General features: G+C 47.0%; 1 protein-coding gene across 4 annotated transcripts in view; it reads right to left on the bottom strand.

Moving 5' to 3' along the window:
- The window catches only part of EML6 (EMAP like 6), a 262,095-nt gene that overhangs the window by 8,150 nt on the left and 236,955 nt on the right, over positions 1-16,990 (bottom strand). For 3 of the 4 annotated variants that reach the window (XR_010123243.1, XM_054473926.2, XM_063649364.1), the window contains 8 exons: positions 14,824-14,902; positions 13,011-13,140; positions 11,116-11,214; positions 9,642-9,815; positions 5,828-6,036; positions 4,577-4,734; positions 3,514-3,628; positions 1,133-1,321 (listed from right to left, as the gene is read on the bottom strand). Coding sequence is in view for 3 of the 4 variants with exons in the window: in XM_054473926.2 (XP_054329901.1) it covers positions 1,133-1,321; positions 3,514-3,628; positions 4,577-4,734; positions 5,828-6,036; positions 9,642-9,815; positions 11,116-11,214; positions 13,011-13,140; positions 14,824-14,902 (1,153 nt within the window). In the remaining variant the exon portion in view is untranslated. Of the gene's footprint in view, positions 1-1,132; positions 1,322-3,513; positions 3,629-4,576; positions 4,735-5,110; positions 5,196-5,827; positions 6,037-9,641; positions 9,816-11,115; positions 11,215-13,010; positions 13,141-14,823; positions 14,903-16,990 lie in introns of those variants that run through there. The other variant, XM_063649365.1, reaches the window with a different exon arrangement.

Consider the following 16,990-nt stretch of genomic DNA (forward strand, 5'->3'; position numbering starts at 1 on the left):
ATGTCCCTGAATAACTGAGGAGGGCTGTATGTCTTGATTAGAGCAGCTTGGGGGACAACAAGTTTTAGGGCACGGGCTGCCAAACTTTTTCTGTAAATGATTAGGTAGCACCCACTTTAGACTCTGTGGGCCGTAGTCTCTGTCCCAACTACTCACCTTTGCCACTGTAGCACAAGACAGCCTCAGTACCTGAATAGATGAGGGCAGCTGGACTTGTAGAAACAGGCCACAGGCCCGATCTGGCCTTTAACTGTAGATTGCCAACCTCTTCTTTAGGGGAAAGAGTGTGAGCTTCTGCCTCTGCTAGTTCAAATTCTGAATCCTGGCCCTGTCACTTACTAGCTGGGTGTGTTTGGGTAAATTACATCTCACTTTCTCTATTTTTACTAATAGCAATGTTAATAAGGGTTTTGCAAGGTTATTGTAGGCACTGATCATGTCCATGAAGCAGCTGGTGTTATGTAGGTAGTCAAGTAGTGACAGCTGTTGCTAATAATGTTTAATAAATAATTACAGAAACTAACTTAAGAGTCTAACAACCACACGCAGGATTTTACCTGTCTATTCTGTGACTCTGACACTAAAAATACAACAAACACTTACCAGCCATTTTAAAATGAAACCAAGTATTTTAATTAGTCGAACTTGAGTACTTGTTTTAACACTGGATAAGGCATGAGGATTGGCAAGAACTCTTTGTTCCCTCCCACCCACCCCGCTGGGCCCAGCCACTCCTTGCTATTTCAGTTTTACTCCAGATGAACTTCAACATTGCTTTCCCAAGCTCTAAGAGAAACCTTGTTGGGGTTTTGACAGAAATACATTAGGCCCATTTCGGAACATTTGACATTTTAAATCATTTTTAGTCTTCTCATCCAGGGAAAACATGATTTGTCTCTATATTTTTAGTTTCGTGGATTCTTTCATGACAACAGAATAATCGTTCTCAATTATATTGTTTAGACCGGGTGTGGTGAGTGGGGCTTCTTTTATTGTTAGGTTTTCTAACTCGATTTCCCATCTGGCCCCATCCCCGTCTCTGCCATGATGCTGGCTGGGCCTCTCCTCGCTCAGCTCCCACCGCCGCGCAGCCCACTCCTGGGCATCTGAGTTTGGGCAGAGTCGGCCTCACCTTGTCAGCCAGGTCCCAGATCCGGGCTGTGCCATCGTTGCTGGCAGAGATGAAGAGGTCCTTGGAAGGGTGAGTGGCCAGGCCCCAGATCTCCCCTTCCATGTGGCCATCAATCAGGATGTTAGAAGCAGCATTTTTTTCACCAACTTCAATTATTTCTCCGTCTTTGGTTCCCACTAAGATTTTTCCCTGTTGTAATTGAAACACTATTAGAAAAAGGACAAATACTGTATGACTGCACTCATATGAGGTATCTAGAGTAGACAAATTCATGGAGACAGAAAGTAGAATGATGACTGCCGGTGAATGGGGGTGGGGGACAGGGGAGTCAGTGTTCAGTGGGTACAGTTACAGTTTTGCAAGAGAAGTTCTGTGGATGGTGGTGGTGGCTGCACAACATGTGAATGCACCTAATGCCACTGAATTGTATATTTACAAATGGTCAAAATGGTCAATTTTATGTATATTTGGCCACAATTAAAAAAATTTAAAACACCACTACTTGGGGATTGCTTGAGCCCACGAATTTGAGGTTGCAGTGAGCCATGATGACGGCACCACTGCACTCCAACCTGGGTGACACAGTGAGACCTTGTCTTTAAAAAAAAAAAAAAACAAGTAACTTGAGAAAATGTCTTTGCAGTGTTAATATTAAAATAAGAAGGGGTGAGAAGTGTTGTTTTTGTTTGTTTTTTGTCTTTTGAGACAGGGTCTCACTCTGTCACCCAGGCTGGAGTGCAGTGGTGACATCTTGGCTCACTGCAACCTCTGCCTCCTGGGTTCAAGTGATTCTCCTGCCTCAGCCTCCCCAGTAGCTAGGATGACAGGTGCCCACCACCACACCTGGCTAATTTTTGTATCTTTAGTAGAGATGGGGTTTTACCATATTGGCCAGGCTGGTCTTGAACTCCTGACCTCAAGTGATGTGCCTGCCTCTTGGCCTCCCAGAGTGCTGGGATTACAGGTGTGAGCCACCATGCCTGGCTAGTGTTTTGTTTTTAACAACAAACTGTCCATTCTTAATTGCTCTTGTCCACCCTCCTAGTTTGCCTTTTCTCCATCAGCTACCTCAGGTGAGAGCTTCAGCACAGATTCCTCCATCACCCAGCCTCTACTAGAATATTCCAGTGACTGCAGAGCAAGTCAGCCAATTCCTGTTCTTGGACAGCTCAAGCTCTTAGTAAGTTCTTCCTTCCACTGAACAAAAATCTGCTTCCTGGCCAGGTGTGATGGCTCATGCCTGTAATCTCAGCACTTTGGGAGGCCGTGGTGGGTGGATCACCTGAGGTCAGGAGTTTGAGCGCAGACTGGCCAACATGGCAAAACCCCATCTCTACTAAAAATACAAAAAATTAGCTGGGCGTGGTGGTGGGCGCCTGTAATCCCAGCTACTTGGGAGGCTGAGGCAGGAGAATCGCTTGAACCCAGGAGGTATAGGTTGCAGTGAGCTGAGATCACGCCACAGCACTCCAGCCTGGGCAACAGATCAAGACTCTGTCTCAAAAAAAAAAAAAAAAAAAATCTACTTCCAGGCTCCAGGCATAGTCCTGCCTTCTTCTCCCATAACTATCCTTCCAGGTGGGCATCACTTAGCTATTTAAGAACAAAATCCCCAGTTTTGAATCATGTGGGTCTCCACATCCGGCTTGCCTTTTTCATGGACAGCATCTAGAAATCAAATTCTTAGACTGATATTCAAAAACATAAACACAAGGTATTTGATAGAAGTTTGGAGACTGGCTTTTAAGTGCATCAAATCTCCTGGGGGAATTTAAATAGAAGGAAATAGAAGGAAACATACAGGTCAAGGTCCCACCCCTGAGATTCTGATTCACCAGCTCCAGGTAGGTGCCTGGACATCAATAGTCTTTAAAACTCAACAATTGTTTTTGATACACTGCCCAAATATGAGTTGGAAACCAATGGCTTTGAGTCAAGAGTTTGGTGGCCCTTACCCTCCTCCTTACTGGCCCTATAGCTTAGGGCATGGGCAAACGATTTAGTATCTCTGAGCTTATGAGAATATCATCTATAATACTAGTAGCTAACATCTCCTGAATGGGACTATATGCCAGGTAAGATGAAAGGCACTGTCATGTATAAATATGTGACTCTCACAAAAACCTCATGACAAACCTGTGTGCTGGACACAAAAACATTAAGGAACACACCCAAGGTCACCCAGCTGGTTCTTCCTGGGGGAGTCTGACTCTCCTAAGCTGCTTCCCACTTCAGCACAATTCACGTCTTGAGGCCTTGTTTCAAGGATTAAACAAACCAGCCCAGGGAAAGTGCCCAGGGAAAGTGCCTGGCTGGCATGGAAAGGTACCTACACTTCCCCCTTCCCTGGCCCAGCCCCCAGGGGAGCTGGCTGTGCTCACTTTTCCACGGCACACGGAGCGCACACACTCCACCAGCTGCCCCGTCTCCAGCTGAAAGGCCCGGCAGCGCTTCATCTCCTGGTCCCACAATTTTACAGCACCTCCTTCTTTGGTCCTAAAAAAGATTGAAAGGGACTCAGGCTGTTAACCCTCGTCCTAAGACCCACTACCCCCCACCCAGCCCTCTCCCCTCTTTCCCAGTCATCAGGGTCCTGGCCAGTTGGGGCCCAGAAGGACAGACCCTCCACGCAGCCTCCCTCTTAGGCCCTGCTGCTGAGCAATCCCAACCTCCTGAGCTTGCAGATTTCCTAAAATGCCTTCAAATGCTATCTTGGGAGGGAAGAAAACATAATTTGGAAATTCAGACTTTTTATTAGATTAGAACACAGAAATGTTTCTCCTGTCTTCAGGCTTTGCTTCTGCATCTCCCCTCTTCTCCTCCTTCCTCCATTCCTCCACAGAGCTACTAAGAATAACATTTTATCAACAGCAAAGTCACTGTGGTTTGTTCAAGAATACCTCTCAAGTTTTTTTTTTTTATTTTTATTTATTAATTTATTTTGAGACGGAGTTTCACTCTTGTCGCCCAGGCTGGAGTGCAATGACACGATCTTGGCTCACTGCAACCTCCGCCTCCTGGGTTCGAGCCATTCTCCTGCCTCAGCCTCCCTAGTAGCTGGGATTACAGGTGCCCACCACCATGCCCGGCCAAATTTTGTATTTTTAGTAGAGACGGGGTTTCACCATGTTGACCAGGCTAGTTTTGAACTCCTGACCTCAGGTGATCTGCCCACCTTGGCCTCCCAAAGTGCTGAGATTACAGGCGTGAGCCACCATGCATCTCTCAGGTTTTTAAACTATCATCAAACCACCTCTGCACTCCTCTCTTCCTTGTGAGGATCTTGACTTAGGGCCCTCTTGGAGAGACAGCAGACTGATCTTCCTAATGCGAAAAAGATAGGAGGATGACAATCTGCATTTTCTCCAAGTTGGGGACAGTTTTGTCAGTTTCTCCCAAGATAACAACAAACGACAAGTTGTTTCCACAGGAGCTTTGGCTTACGGCCGCTCTTTTCCGCCGGTCACTATGAGTCCATCCCGAAGGGTTGTGTACATTGTGAACACGGGGCCTGTGTGAGCCTTGGCTACCAGCCGGATGAGGAAGTGGTCCTTCCAGACGTAGACGTCTCCATTGATGGCACCCGTGAAAGTGAGGTTGTTCTGTAAACAAAAGAACATCTTCTACACCTGGAACACACTCAAGCGGGTCCCTCCCCAGCCACCCGTTCTCTCATTAAGGAACCAGAGCTAGAGACACAGACATGCCTAGGCAGTTCGATCTTTTTGTGCTAAGGAAAGCAGCAGAATTTGCAGAGAAATCACCAAGAGCACATCACAAGGCAGTCACCTGGCTTGGAAATTCACTATGTTTAATTGGCTTGAGCATTTGACTTTCCCTCTGAGCACAGCTGTGCATTAACAAGGACTTCCCTTCTGTGAGCATGGCCCAAGTGACAGCAGGGATGTGGCAGGCTCCAGGCCAAAGGACACTTTCCTGGGGCTCCTCTACAAGAGGGAGAAAACCACTCCTGGAGGACCACGAAGTTGGAGCTTGCATTGGCTGAGGGCACCCCATAGCCCACTTAAGGGTGGCAATTGGGGGCATCTGTGGCACAAGAGGGCTGGAAAGAAAAAGGATCATTATCTACAGTGGAAATTGTTCCCAATATCCTCTGGGGCTTGCAAGTCAGGGTTGCCTTTAGAACAACAAACCTCCTGTCCTGGGTGGGTATCCTATCTTTTCTGGTTAATATTTTAAGAAAAAAAAAATATTGGCCAGGCGAGGTGATTCACACCTGTAATCCTAGCACTTTGGGAGGCTAAGGCAGGTGGATCACCTGAGGTCAGGAGTTCAAGACCAGCCTGGTCAACATGGTGAAACCCTGTTTCTACTAAAAATACAAAAATTAGCCAGGCGTGGTGGCAGGTACCTATAGTCCCAGCTACCTGGGAGGCTGAGGCAGGATAATCGCTTGAGCCTGGGAGGTGGAGGTTGCAGTGAGCCGAGATTGCACCACTGCACTCCAGCCTGGGCGACAGAGCAAGACTCTGTCTCAGAAAAAAAAAAAAAAAAATATATTGTCAACCCACCCATATGTGCTACAGAAAAGGAACAGTGGTTGCAAATAAGCCAGTACAGGAGCGAATGTGGAAATGGCTTTCCTGCTGTTTCCAGCCTCTTGGCCAAACTCCCCTCCTGCCCATGCCCAGGGGGTCTGGGTCCCCTTCTCAGGGAGTATCTGCTAGAACTCACAGCACCGAAGGCCACGGAGAGCATCGTCTGCATTTTGGCAGCTCCCAGGGACCCGATGACCCCTTTCTTGTAAAGCAAGGCGCTGCCTGCCAGGGTCCAGAACTTCATATGTTTGACCCCGACAGATACAAACTGCGTGTCTGAGTCGGGGCGAAATTCCACCACAAATATGCGCTCCAGGTGACCCCCTCGGCTGGCAACCTTGGCACCTGTGTGGGCGACAGAGTCCAGTGAGGCTCCTCATTGCTTCATGGGCCAGGCCGGGGGAGCCGCAACCCAGGAGGTCTCCACCCGAGCAGGCATAGGGCATCCCTCAGTTCTTCTCTACACCACTCTCTCCCCTTCAGATACTACTCCCCAGGTGGCAGCGGGGAAGGTATGTCTGGCAAGTTTCCAGAGCAGCAGGTGCTGGTAACAGATCCCCCCACCCCGGCATTCATGAACGTAGCAAGAAAGGATGGCCTGTGAGATGGAAGCTTCTAGATATGAGAAGGCAGCAAAGTAGCTTAAAGATATCCCCCATCCCCCTTCCATCAAGTCCCCAGCATCACCACAGGAGTCGTCCCCCCACAGGACGACAGAGCCGCTCCCAGAGGGCCACTGGGTATCACATTCCTCTAGACAGCTTTTTTTTTTCCCCTAAGATTCTCCTGCATTTTCTTTAAGTTCTCCATTTTCCTTTTTATTTTGTGGTGTTTAGGTTTAAATTTTTTTACCTTTTAAGTACTAGTTTTTTCCTTAACCCCATTTATTTATGTCTCTTGAGTTTTATTTAACCTGTGTCTTAATAAAATTCCAACTCTACCATTTACTTGTAGAACAACTTTAGACAAGTGATTTAAACTCTCTGTGCTTTAGTTTCCTCGCCTGTAAGATGGGGCTAATAATTGTTCCTATTTCAGAAGGTGCAGTGCAGATAAAAAGAACTGACATAAGTGAAGCCCTGAGCACAGTGCTGGATACTCTGGGTGATCATGTGTTTGCCAGTAATGCTAGTGGTAGTAATAGTATTATCATCACTCCTTTAGCTGCTTTTAAAATTTCTTGGCTTCTATTCTCTTAGCCTGTATTTTAAACCCACTTCTTTTTTAATCTCATTATTTTTAAGCTCTCGAGTTTTAAATTTTTGTTTTAAACCCGTTACCCTTTAACTTACTCTGAATGTTTTTGTTCCAATTTCTTGTCACCCCTCCCTTGATTATTCACACACCTATTTTTTTCTTCTTCATTCTCATCACTTCACATTTGTTTTTATGACAGCTTTCTAGTACCATGATGGTGGTGGGTTTTGATGTAGCTGGGCCTGTGGCCACCCCTCTGATACTCCCTAACAGAATCTCTTTCCAGGCGAGGCTGGGGAGACCCACAGAGAACTTCTCCCAGCTGTAATTCTCTCTGCATATGGAATCCCTGACTTACTGTAACAGATCTCTCTCTACTTAGGGCTCAGAAGTTTTAAGACCCATGGTCTCCAAGGATACCATAAACGAAGTAAGACAACAGACTGGAAGAAAGCACTTGCAATGCTTGTAAGATTCAGAGGATTAACATTAAAGATCTATAAGGAACTACAAATTATAAGTAAAAGACAAACAACCCTCCCACTCCAAGTAGTAAAAGGATTTGAACAGGTGAATTACAAAAGCAGCAATACAAGTGGCCAATGAGATGGAAAGAGATTCCAGCTCACCAGTCATGGGAGAAGTGCAAACAAACAATGAGTTGCACATTTTTTCAAAGCCACTGTTTGTATTTTCCTTGTTTTAATTTCATGGACGCTTCTAATTGTGGAGACACCTGTATCCCTCTTTGCATTGGCTTCTAGTCTGCTCAGAGCAAATTACACATATACCTAGGACCTGACGACATGGATTTTATGTAATAAGTTCATTTTTAGGTCTATTTTATTTTTACCTACACACACACACACACACACACGTTCCCCAAAACAATCCTCTAATAAATGAAGAATGAATAATAGGCTCTCTAGTGATACACAAAATGTATGTAAACCTCCCCAAACACATGCTATTTATCTGTAAGTAAGACTTGAAATGAAGGCAAACCCACACTGGAGAAGGAAGGGAGGAGAGATGACATGTCCGTGGTCAACCCGGAAGAGGTGGTGGCTGGTGATAGGTCAGATATCAGCACTGGCTCACAACCCTCTGTACAAACAGGAGCAGGCTCCTCTTTTCCCCAGGAGCTTGTTTAAAAGTCCTGGCTCCTCTAACCTTCCCCTGGGAGGTCAGAAGGGACCCTGGGTGAGCAAGAGTCTGTGCTGGGGCAGGCCAAAGCGGGCACTGCTTGGAGGACAAGGTAGAGGGAGTGAAGACAGTGAACCTGAACCTAAAAAGACAAGGCCGTGCAGCAGGGCCAGTGTGAGAGCGTTCTTCCAAGGATCTAGGAACAGAGTTAGCAGCAAAGAAGAAACACATAATGAAGCAATTTATGTCCCCACATAAGAAGGGGTTTTACGCAAGAGCTTTCTGACAGCGTGTGGGCTGCCTTGTGAAGTGATGAGAGCCACATCCTTGAAAGTATTCAAGGGGTCCTTGATGGCCACACCCCTTGAAAGGACAAAGGGGTGCATTTGCAGGAATTTCTCCTTAGGATGGGTCCTGACTGCAGGAAGTCTTCTCTAGTTCTTCCCACTCCAAGATGCTCTATGTCTATCATTTAAGATGCTCAATTTCTCTGGGCTGAGTCTGGTCAATCAGTTGGCCACTTGACATCACAAGGAATGAATGTGCACCCCTGGGATACTGACTATGCAGCCATCTGGGTGAGATATACTAGTGAACAAGAGAGTGAGAACATGTGCTTTCCTAGAAACATTATACACCATGTCACCTTCTGAAGGAATATGGTATCATCACAAATGTCTGCAAGCTGTCAGCCTCTTTTCCTCATATGGGGGTGCTCAGGAGGGACTGGAACTTTCTCCCAATGTGCTGATCTCTTTACAACCTCCACACACCATCCCCTCCATGGGAAGATGCAGAGATAATGGGACTCCAGAGCCTTGGATGGGAGAAGTGCCACCTCTGCGCTTGCCTGGTAGAGCGTGTCCCAGATACAGGCTGCCCAGCTGCAGACAGACCTCATTAATGTCCTGACTAATTGGATCCGCTTTTGCCAGGGCAGTACCCAACCTGAGAATATACGAGGAGGATTGCACATCTTTAGTTCTAAGATGACCATACATTCAGTTGCAGCTTGTGTGTGTGCATGTGTGTGAGGTGTGTGTGCATGTACTGGGGGAGGACAAGAAAGAAATCTTGTTACAGTAAATGTAAACCTGGATCGTAAGATAAATCCCTATTTCAAAAGTGTTAAAATGTAAAAAAAAAAAAAAAAAAAAAAAAAAAATTTAATTGCTTCTGAGACTATGATAAAACATTATCCCATTTCCTAAAATAAAGCAGACAAAGTGATAGGGCTGTAGTAGGATCCAGGGGCCATCAGAAAGAGCACAGAAGACAAGGACCCTTGGGTAGGAAGGTGGCTAAGACAGATGTCGGGGAGGCTGCTGCCTTCTGAGGAGGAGGGCTGCCAACATCGGGGCACCTCCCCAGAGCCCCTTCACTAATGGGCCCTGGAGTCCCTGGCCAGCCTCCTCCTGGCCCTGGGACCCTGGGATGCACTGGCATCAGTTGGGCTGCTATACCAGGATCCCCAGTGCCCTGTTTTCCACTTGCCCAGCAGCAGTCAGTGCCTACAGCGGGCTTCGGAGTGAGGGAGATCAGGGTTCGAGCCCAGCCCATCCACAGGCAGACACCCTGGAGGGACAGAAAGCCCAGTGCTGGTTTACCTTCCTGCCATCGCCAGACAGTGATGGTGTGCTCAGGGTCCACTCCCACCGACACCAGGAGCTTTCCAGTTGCACTGAAGTTGACGTAATTCACCCCCTTGGAGTGGAAGCACCGCAGCATGGAGAGGGTGTGTTTGGTCATGGCGTCCCATATGTGGATGGAAGGTGTTGTCCCTGAGTGTGGAGAGGCATAACAAAGAAGTAAGGCTGACAAATGGCAGAGCCAAGGCAATGCTTATGTTCATGTAAAAGCCTTTTTTTTTTTTTTTTTTTTTTTTTTGAGACAGAGTCTTGCTCTATTGCCCAGGCCGGAGTGCAGTGGCACCATCTCAGCTCACTGCAACCTCCACGTCCTGGGTTCACACGATCCTCGTGCCTCAGCCTCCTGAGTAGCTGGGATTACAGGCGCACACCACCACACCCAGCTAATTTTTGTATTTTTAGTAGAGACAGCATTTCACCACGTTGGCCAGGCTGGTCTCAAACTCCTGACCTCAGGTGATCCGCCCGCCTCCCAAAGTGCTGGGATTACAGATGTGAGCCACTGCCGCCCAGCCTGCAAAAGCCTTTTTTAAAACATATGTTTAGGGCTGTTACAGTCATTGGGCATAAGAGACCTATAGCCTGACCTGGCCAGAGGAGAAAGACTACAGGAAATTTGCTTTTAAAGGCAGAGCCCTAAGGACATTTATGTTCAACACACACACACTTGCAGAGGATTTTATACGAAGGAAACTGGTGAGGTCAATGATTTGTATCTGCAATTCGGCAAGATCCAATCAGCAAACATGATAGAATGACATGATTTTGCTCTGCAGATTCACACTACTCACGGATGGAACAGCCTTACCTGGGGTTTCCGTAATATCACCTGCATTGGGTGAGCAATGGCAATGAGGAAGCGTCAAGGGAAAACAATAGCTAAAATAAGTCACGTTTCCAACAGTGAAGCACTCAACACCAGCATCAGAAAGTTCCAAATTAAACTTAAAAATGGACGTGGTTCAATGAAAACAAGCAGAAGTTTTAAAAATTGCTCGAGATGACAAAGTAAAAACAAACTTCTCATAAATGTGAATCAGTTCACATTTGTCACCGGCAGTTTCCCAGGGCACAGGGGATCCAGGCACACTTACTGAAACCTACCCTGGCCAAGCACAATCACCAGGCTTCAAAAGACACAGAGTTCTTGACACTTGGGGTCTGAAAAGCTATTCTTACAAGTCCACAGGGATGGGGGCCATCGTTTATTTGGACTCTCAGGCGCTGGTCAGACTTTATGGTCCCTCAGAATCACAGTCACTAGATGTGTCAACTCAGATGACACACATACATTCAGGACTCAAAAAATCAACAGCAACATCAACAAGAAGGGATGAATGTAAGCAACCCACCCACTCCCTCTCCCAATAATTGCTGACAGGTCAGCGTCCCTGCAAGCTGGGAGAGCCTCAGCTGCCGCAGGACCTCCTACCTATCTGGCTGGTGGCCACCACGTTTCTGTACTTGGGGTGCTGGTTCACTGTGAGACAGAGGATGTCATCCGTGTGCTCCAAATAGAAGCTCTGGCTCCCTGGGGGAAAGAGATCATTGAAGGCTGAACAGTGGAACCTAAAGACCTTTTAGGGCAACTCCAAAACATCGCGTGGAGCCATTGGATAATTCTTATAAAAGTGAGAGCGTACAGCCCTCAAATTCTCACTTCCAGAATCACACTTGGGGAGATGAAGGATCGTTTTTCTGAAATGTTCATATTCTGTTTTGGGTCTGGGAGAAGGGGAGCTACTGTCTGTTATCTGATACATTCAAGCTGCTCTTCGATACTTCCCACTGCTCTGTGTGGGTCCAGAGCACAGTTCAAGTACAGGGGTTTCCAGAGTCCACAATGATGAAGGTCAAAGTCTCCTCCACTCCACGGCACAGGACTGGTGCTTCTCAGTGTCCACATCTGGGCAGAAGTAGGGGTGGAGGCCTGGAGATGATGCTTTACTGAGCAAAATGGTACCACTTCTTCATGTGGAATATGAAATTCTCAGGGACTAATCATCTTTACTCACCAAATGCCAATCCACTTGGGGGCCTGGACAGCACAGGTGATGGCTTTACCCTGGAAAGCCCCAACTCGACATATGTCACAGGAAGTGGAAGAAAGAGCACTTTATCGTCTATCAAAGCAAATGGGTTTGCTGACTTCCATAGTAGCCACTTTAAACCCACCCAAATGCTCAAGAACCTAAAGATGAATGATGGTGTAGATACACAAGGAAGGCGTGTACTGCCACCAATATGATAGCAAGTCTAGAAAGTAAAGAAAATATACAGACAATGTCAAGGTCCTCCTCCCCCTCAGATACACACAAATCAACATGTGCCCAGTGATTCCACTGTCTAAATCTATGTATGAACAACTACACAGAACTGGCAAAGAACAAACATTTAAAATGAAAGTTTTTTTTTTTTTTTCTTGAGGCATGAGCAAATAAGGCAAAATATGAACCTGTTTAAATCTGGTGGTAATGATATAGTTTTCTGTTAATTTCTGAATGGTTCTTTTTGTTTGAAATGTTCATTTTTAAAATTTGAGTCATCATGCGGTTTATCTTTTTTTTTTCTTTTTGAAATGGAGTCTCCCTCTGTTGCTCAGGCTGGAGTGCAATGGCGCAGTCTTGGCTCACTGCAACCTCCACCTCCCGGGTTCAAGCAACCTCAAACCGGGTTCTCCTGCCTCAGCTTCCGGAGTAGCTGGGACTACAGGCACCTGCCACCATGCCTGGCTAATTTTTTGTATTTTTAGTAGAGATAGGTTTCCTCTATGTTGACCAGGCTGGTCTCAAACTCCTGACCTCAGGTGATCCGCTCACCTCGGCCTCTCAAAGTGCTGGGATTACAGGCATGAGCCACCTCGCCGGGCCTGGTATTTTTGTTTATTGCTTAATTGTTTTCATTCTCATTATAAATGTGGCTAAACTGTCAAAATACAACTTGAAAAATCCGAGCTGTTAAAAAATAGGTCATTGTAAAAATGAATAGGCAAAGTTCTGTGCTTTCTTCGTGGTTATGGTCTCCGAGGAATTTCTCCACTCCTTGCTTTTCTCCATGGCTCTTGGTTACAGAGGCTGGTGTCAACGTGGATGCCTTCTCTCTAGGGCCTATGATGAGGTGAGGTCAAGCTCAGGTCAGAAAGAGAGAAGGCTCTGACTCTGGTTACTGAGCCTGAGCGTTACCAGGCCTAACTGAGACCATGCTGGAATTGGGGGGAATGCCTCTATAAGGGAAGGAAAATGCTTAAGCTTTTGGGCATCTAAAGAGTGGGGAAAGCATGTAAAAAACAGGTAAAAGAAAAACCTGTATTTTTTAACCCCCGGTTACCTGTGGAGAGGTTCTGAACAATGCCAGCCGCCGCTGTGTGGAAGATGATGTCGGCGCCATCATTAAGGTAATGCAGGTTATTTCGACAGTCGAAACCTCTGTAGCCAAACACGTGGTCTAGAGCCAGCTCCTGCATTCACACACACAGATCAGCGTGACCCTCAGAGGAAGGAAGGGAGAGCAGAGGAACACACCCACATTGCGTAAGCGGCCTCGTGTGTCCCAGGAATGGTATGGCTGGTGAGGCCAACACACTCACTGAAAACATTTTGCTTGACTGGCTGAGGAGAAAATGCAGCCCCTTCTTTAGTTTTCTGAAATGCTGGGGTGGCAGTCTAACACACAGAATCACCGTGACTTCCCAAAAACCCAGATTTACTTCCTGGCTCTGTCGGTGTGCCAAAGTCCAGAGATTTGATGCCCTGTAAAGGGTACCTAGTAGTTTTGTGTCTGTGCCTTGGCAGGCACTCTGGGTGAGCTGAATGGTGGCTCAGAGGTTTGCTCTAATAAACTCTCATCAACGTGGCCAGGGTGGGCAGAGCAGAACACAGAGGCAAAGACCATGCTCATTCTGCTGCCTGGTGCTTGCTCTACAAAGTTGCTACATATGTGCCATTTTTTTCCCCCAAAAACTAGATACTGTTGAGGTTTATAGTCTTTCTCATCTTCCTGTCTTGCCTTCTAAGACAAAGAACAGTGGCTGACTCAGATCAGTTCTTAATCCAACACAGATCTCTCAGGCAGCTCCTCTGTGCCTAGCACGGTGCAGGTGGTAGGACAGGGTGTGGGCAGGGAACTGCAGGAAGGTTTAGGGTGAGAAGCATCAGGAAAGACTCCACAGAAAAGATACTGGAGAAGGTCTTGGAAAGACCAGGGTACTGGCAGCCGGCAGGAGGAGCCTTCTAAGCAGAAGGAATGACAACACAGGGGCTTGAAAGTCCCAGGCAGCTTCCGAGAACACTAGTGGTGGGTTTGGGGGGCCAGAGATTTGCACTGTGGTGAAGAATCATAGGCAGTAAGCTTAGAAGGTGGCTCTGGGTAAGGTTTTGAAACCATGAACTTGAATCCCACTGGCAATGTGGGACTCTCCCAGGTCTAAAGGCCAGCATGAGGCATGGAAGATGTATACTTTAAAAAGCCAACTCTGGAGGCATTGGAGGCATGTGTCAGAGAGAGAGGGTGGAGTCTGAAGTCAGGCAGAACAGTCAGGAGGCCTCTGACTTTATGAGAGTCTAGTCTCAACAATTGAGTTCAAATCCCTTTCCACTTACTGGCTTGGTGATCTTGGGCTTGGGACCTAACAACTCCCTTAACTCCCCTCAACCACAGTGTTCTCATCGGGAAAATGGAAACAGTAATGGTGCGTCCCTCCTGTGTGTGAGGATTGTATGAAACGCTTCGTGGCTATGGAGCAGGGCACCTGGCACACAGTCAGGGCTCAGGCAACATTAGAGACAGTGAATATGTGCTCCCCTGCCTCTTTTCTTTCTTCTCCATGGAAGGGATGCTGAGGGTCTGAGTGGGACCAAGTGGAGGGAAACGGAGCCAGGCTTGAGAGACAAAGGACGTCTTAGAGTTAGTACTGAAAGGACCTGGTGACAGGGCTGGAGGAAGCAGGAATACGATACAGTGGCTGTGACTCTGGTCCCTGGGATGGAAGACACAGTGCTATGTAGGAGGGAGGGGGACAAAAGAGAGCCCAAGGGACCTACTCCGTTTCACTCAACTGTGTCTTTGGGACGTGCAGATGGGGATGTCCATCAGGTATGTCTTAGAACATCAATCTCAGACTAGAAGTAATTGTTTAACTCACCTCAACCAGTTTCTTTTTTTTGGTGATATTGTTCTTCTGCAGTTTCTCAGGCTGGGGAGCTGCTCGGCTAACGGGTGGCCTGGAAGAGAGAGCGGCCAGAGGAAGCACAGCATTGAACGAGGACTGCAAGGCTGCCTTCCTGATGTGGCCTGTCTAGGCCAGTGCTGGCCTCCTCTCTCCTCCCACCTCAAAGGCCCCTCCACCTGGATCTGTTCAGTCCTGCCCTCCTCTCTCACTCCCCACCTGCCATGGTACCCAGCCTGAATTCACAGGCACTGGGTTGGGCCTCCCCACACCTGAGGCCCCGCGGTCAGGGTCAGCCCTCCTCCCTCTGCTTAACCTTCTCCTGGGAGCAGGAAGAACACGTGAGCTTGAGACAAGAGGGGCTTGGTTCAAAACCAAGGAGAAGCCTGACCATGAGCGGAGACAGGCCACATTTCCTAGACTTGCTGACCTTTTTCAGACAGGGATGTGCTCACATTGTTCAGAATTAAGCTGTCAATGGCCACGGTGTGGCGTGAAGTGGCACTTACAAGCCAGGCTTCGGAACGGGCCCTAAGGACCACATGCCAAGTGCCTAGGTCAGCCTGACTTCTCAGACAGGCAGGCAGGAAGCAGAGGGACAGGAGACAGACAGCACTCCTGTCTCCCACTCCGCCCTCGCCTCAGGACTCGGGTCTGCATTCAGCTGCTACCACACCAAAGGTTGCTTTTCCCGCCTCAGTTCTGGGGACTGGAGCCTCCAAATTTAATGAAGAGATTTTATCATGTGTAAGCCCTAATGGAATCCTAGATGATTAGGCCAGTTCTTGGTGATGTGGGGTTTCCTTAAATCAGATTTCTCTATGGATGGGTCGAGAGAGAACTGTACCAGCTCCCACCGCATGTTCCAAAGTAATTAGTTATTGCTCCCAGGATATGCAAAGAGAAGGATTACCTTGATCCCCTTGTAAGCAGCAAACAAAGCCAAGTGAGAAACTTAGTACAGTTTAGAGTCGCATTAGCAACCACCTCATTCATGCACAAGCATTTTCCAAGTGAACAGACATTCCTGTGTGGCACACACCATGCTTCCCCAGCATGCCAGCAAAGAACTAAAACAGAAATGAAAGAGTGCACCAGTCTACAAATTCAGAAAGCTCATACCCTGGCGTCTCTGGGCAAACTCTGCACTAAAGCGCCTACAGAATAGGGAGAGAAAAGGAAGCTTTGTCAATGCTTCCCGCACACTCTCCGTGACTTTACGAATGCGCCCGGGGACTCTGCTTAGAGTGTGCTGGGGAGAAACTTGCTGTCAGAAAAACAATGACATCTTCCTGGATGTCGTGGGGAGTTACGTACAATGGATACTTTGTTTCCAAATCAAGTTCAACTCATAATTTAGCCTAATAATTCCCAGTGTTTCTTGGTAGGTCAGCCTGCCTGCTCCAATGGCTTGCGGGGGTTCCTTTTGTGTGCAGGGGAAGACAGGGTACCTTTATTTTCTCAGAAACTCTTCAATCAAAACATGTTATGTAATCATAAGTGATAATTGGACCAAATGGTATTATAATCACCACTGAAGAATGGGTAGAGAGCACATCTCTGCAAAATGACACCCCCGGCTGACATCATCGCCACTAAATTGAGCAAAATCGGGAGACTGGGGGCATGCCAGTTCTCACAATTAGACACTTCCTTCACATTAATTATCGCTTCCCAGGACATCTGCTCTTTCTTCTGTTTTAGTGGGACTTTCAAATGAAATCCGTGGGTTTCTTCTTTCACCTAAGAACATTTAAGTGTATGACAAAAGCAAGCCAGGGGCTATGAGGAGAGCAAGAGGACACTGGAACTATGGCATGGCTCATAAGGCATAATTCGAGGATAAACACAGGGCTCAATTTCAGGGGACACACAGGTTGTATAATATGTAATATATTATACAGTGAATATAGAGTATGCATACAAGCACAAACACCGTGTACTTATATATACAGGAGATTGTATATATATACACAGAGGCAATCCGATGCTTTTTTTTCACCTTGATTTTCAGAAAAAAACCGAAAGGTAAAGCAATCTCAATGTTTCTTTCTCATTTCACAAGCATATGTTTACAGCTGTATTGCTTCAAAACTGAAGATGAGAGGAGCAAGGGGAAGAAACCTGCATTGTGGCAAATTCA

The sequence above is a fragment of the Pongo pygmaeus genome, chromosome 12 (assembly GCF_028885625.2).
Source record: "Pongo pygmaeus isolate AG05252 chromosome 12, NHGRI_mPonPyg2-v2.0_pri, whole genome shotgun sequence".
NCBI classification, from domain to species: Eukaryota; Metazoa; Chordata; class Mammalia; order Primates; family Hominidae; genus Pongo; species Pongo pygmaeus.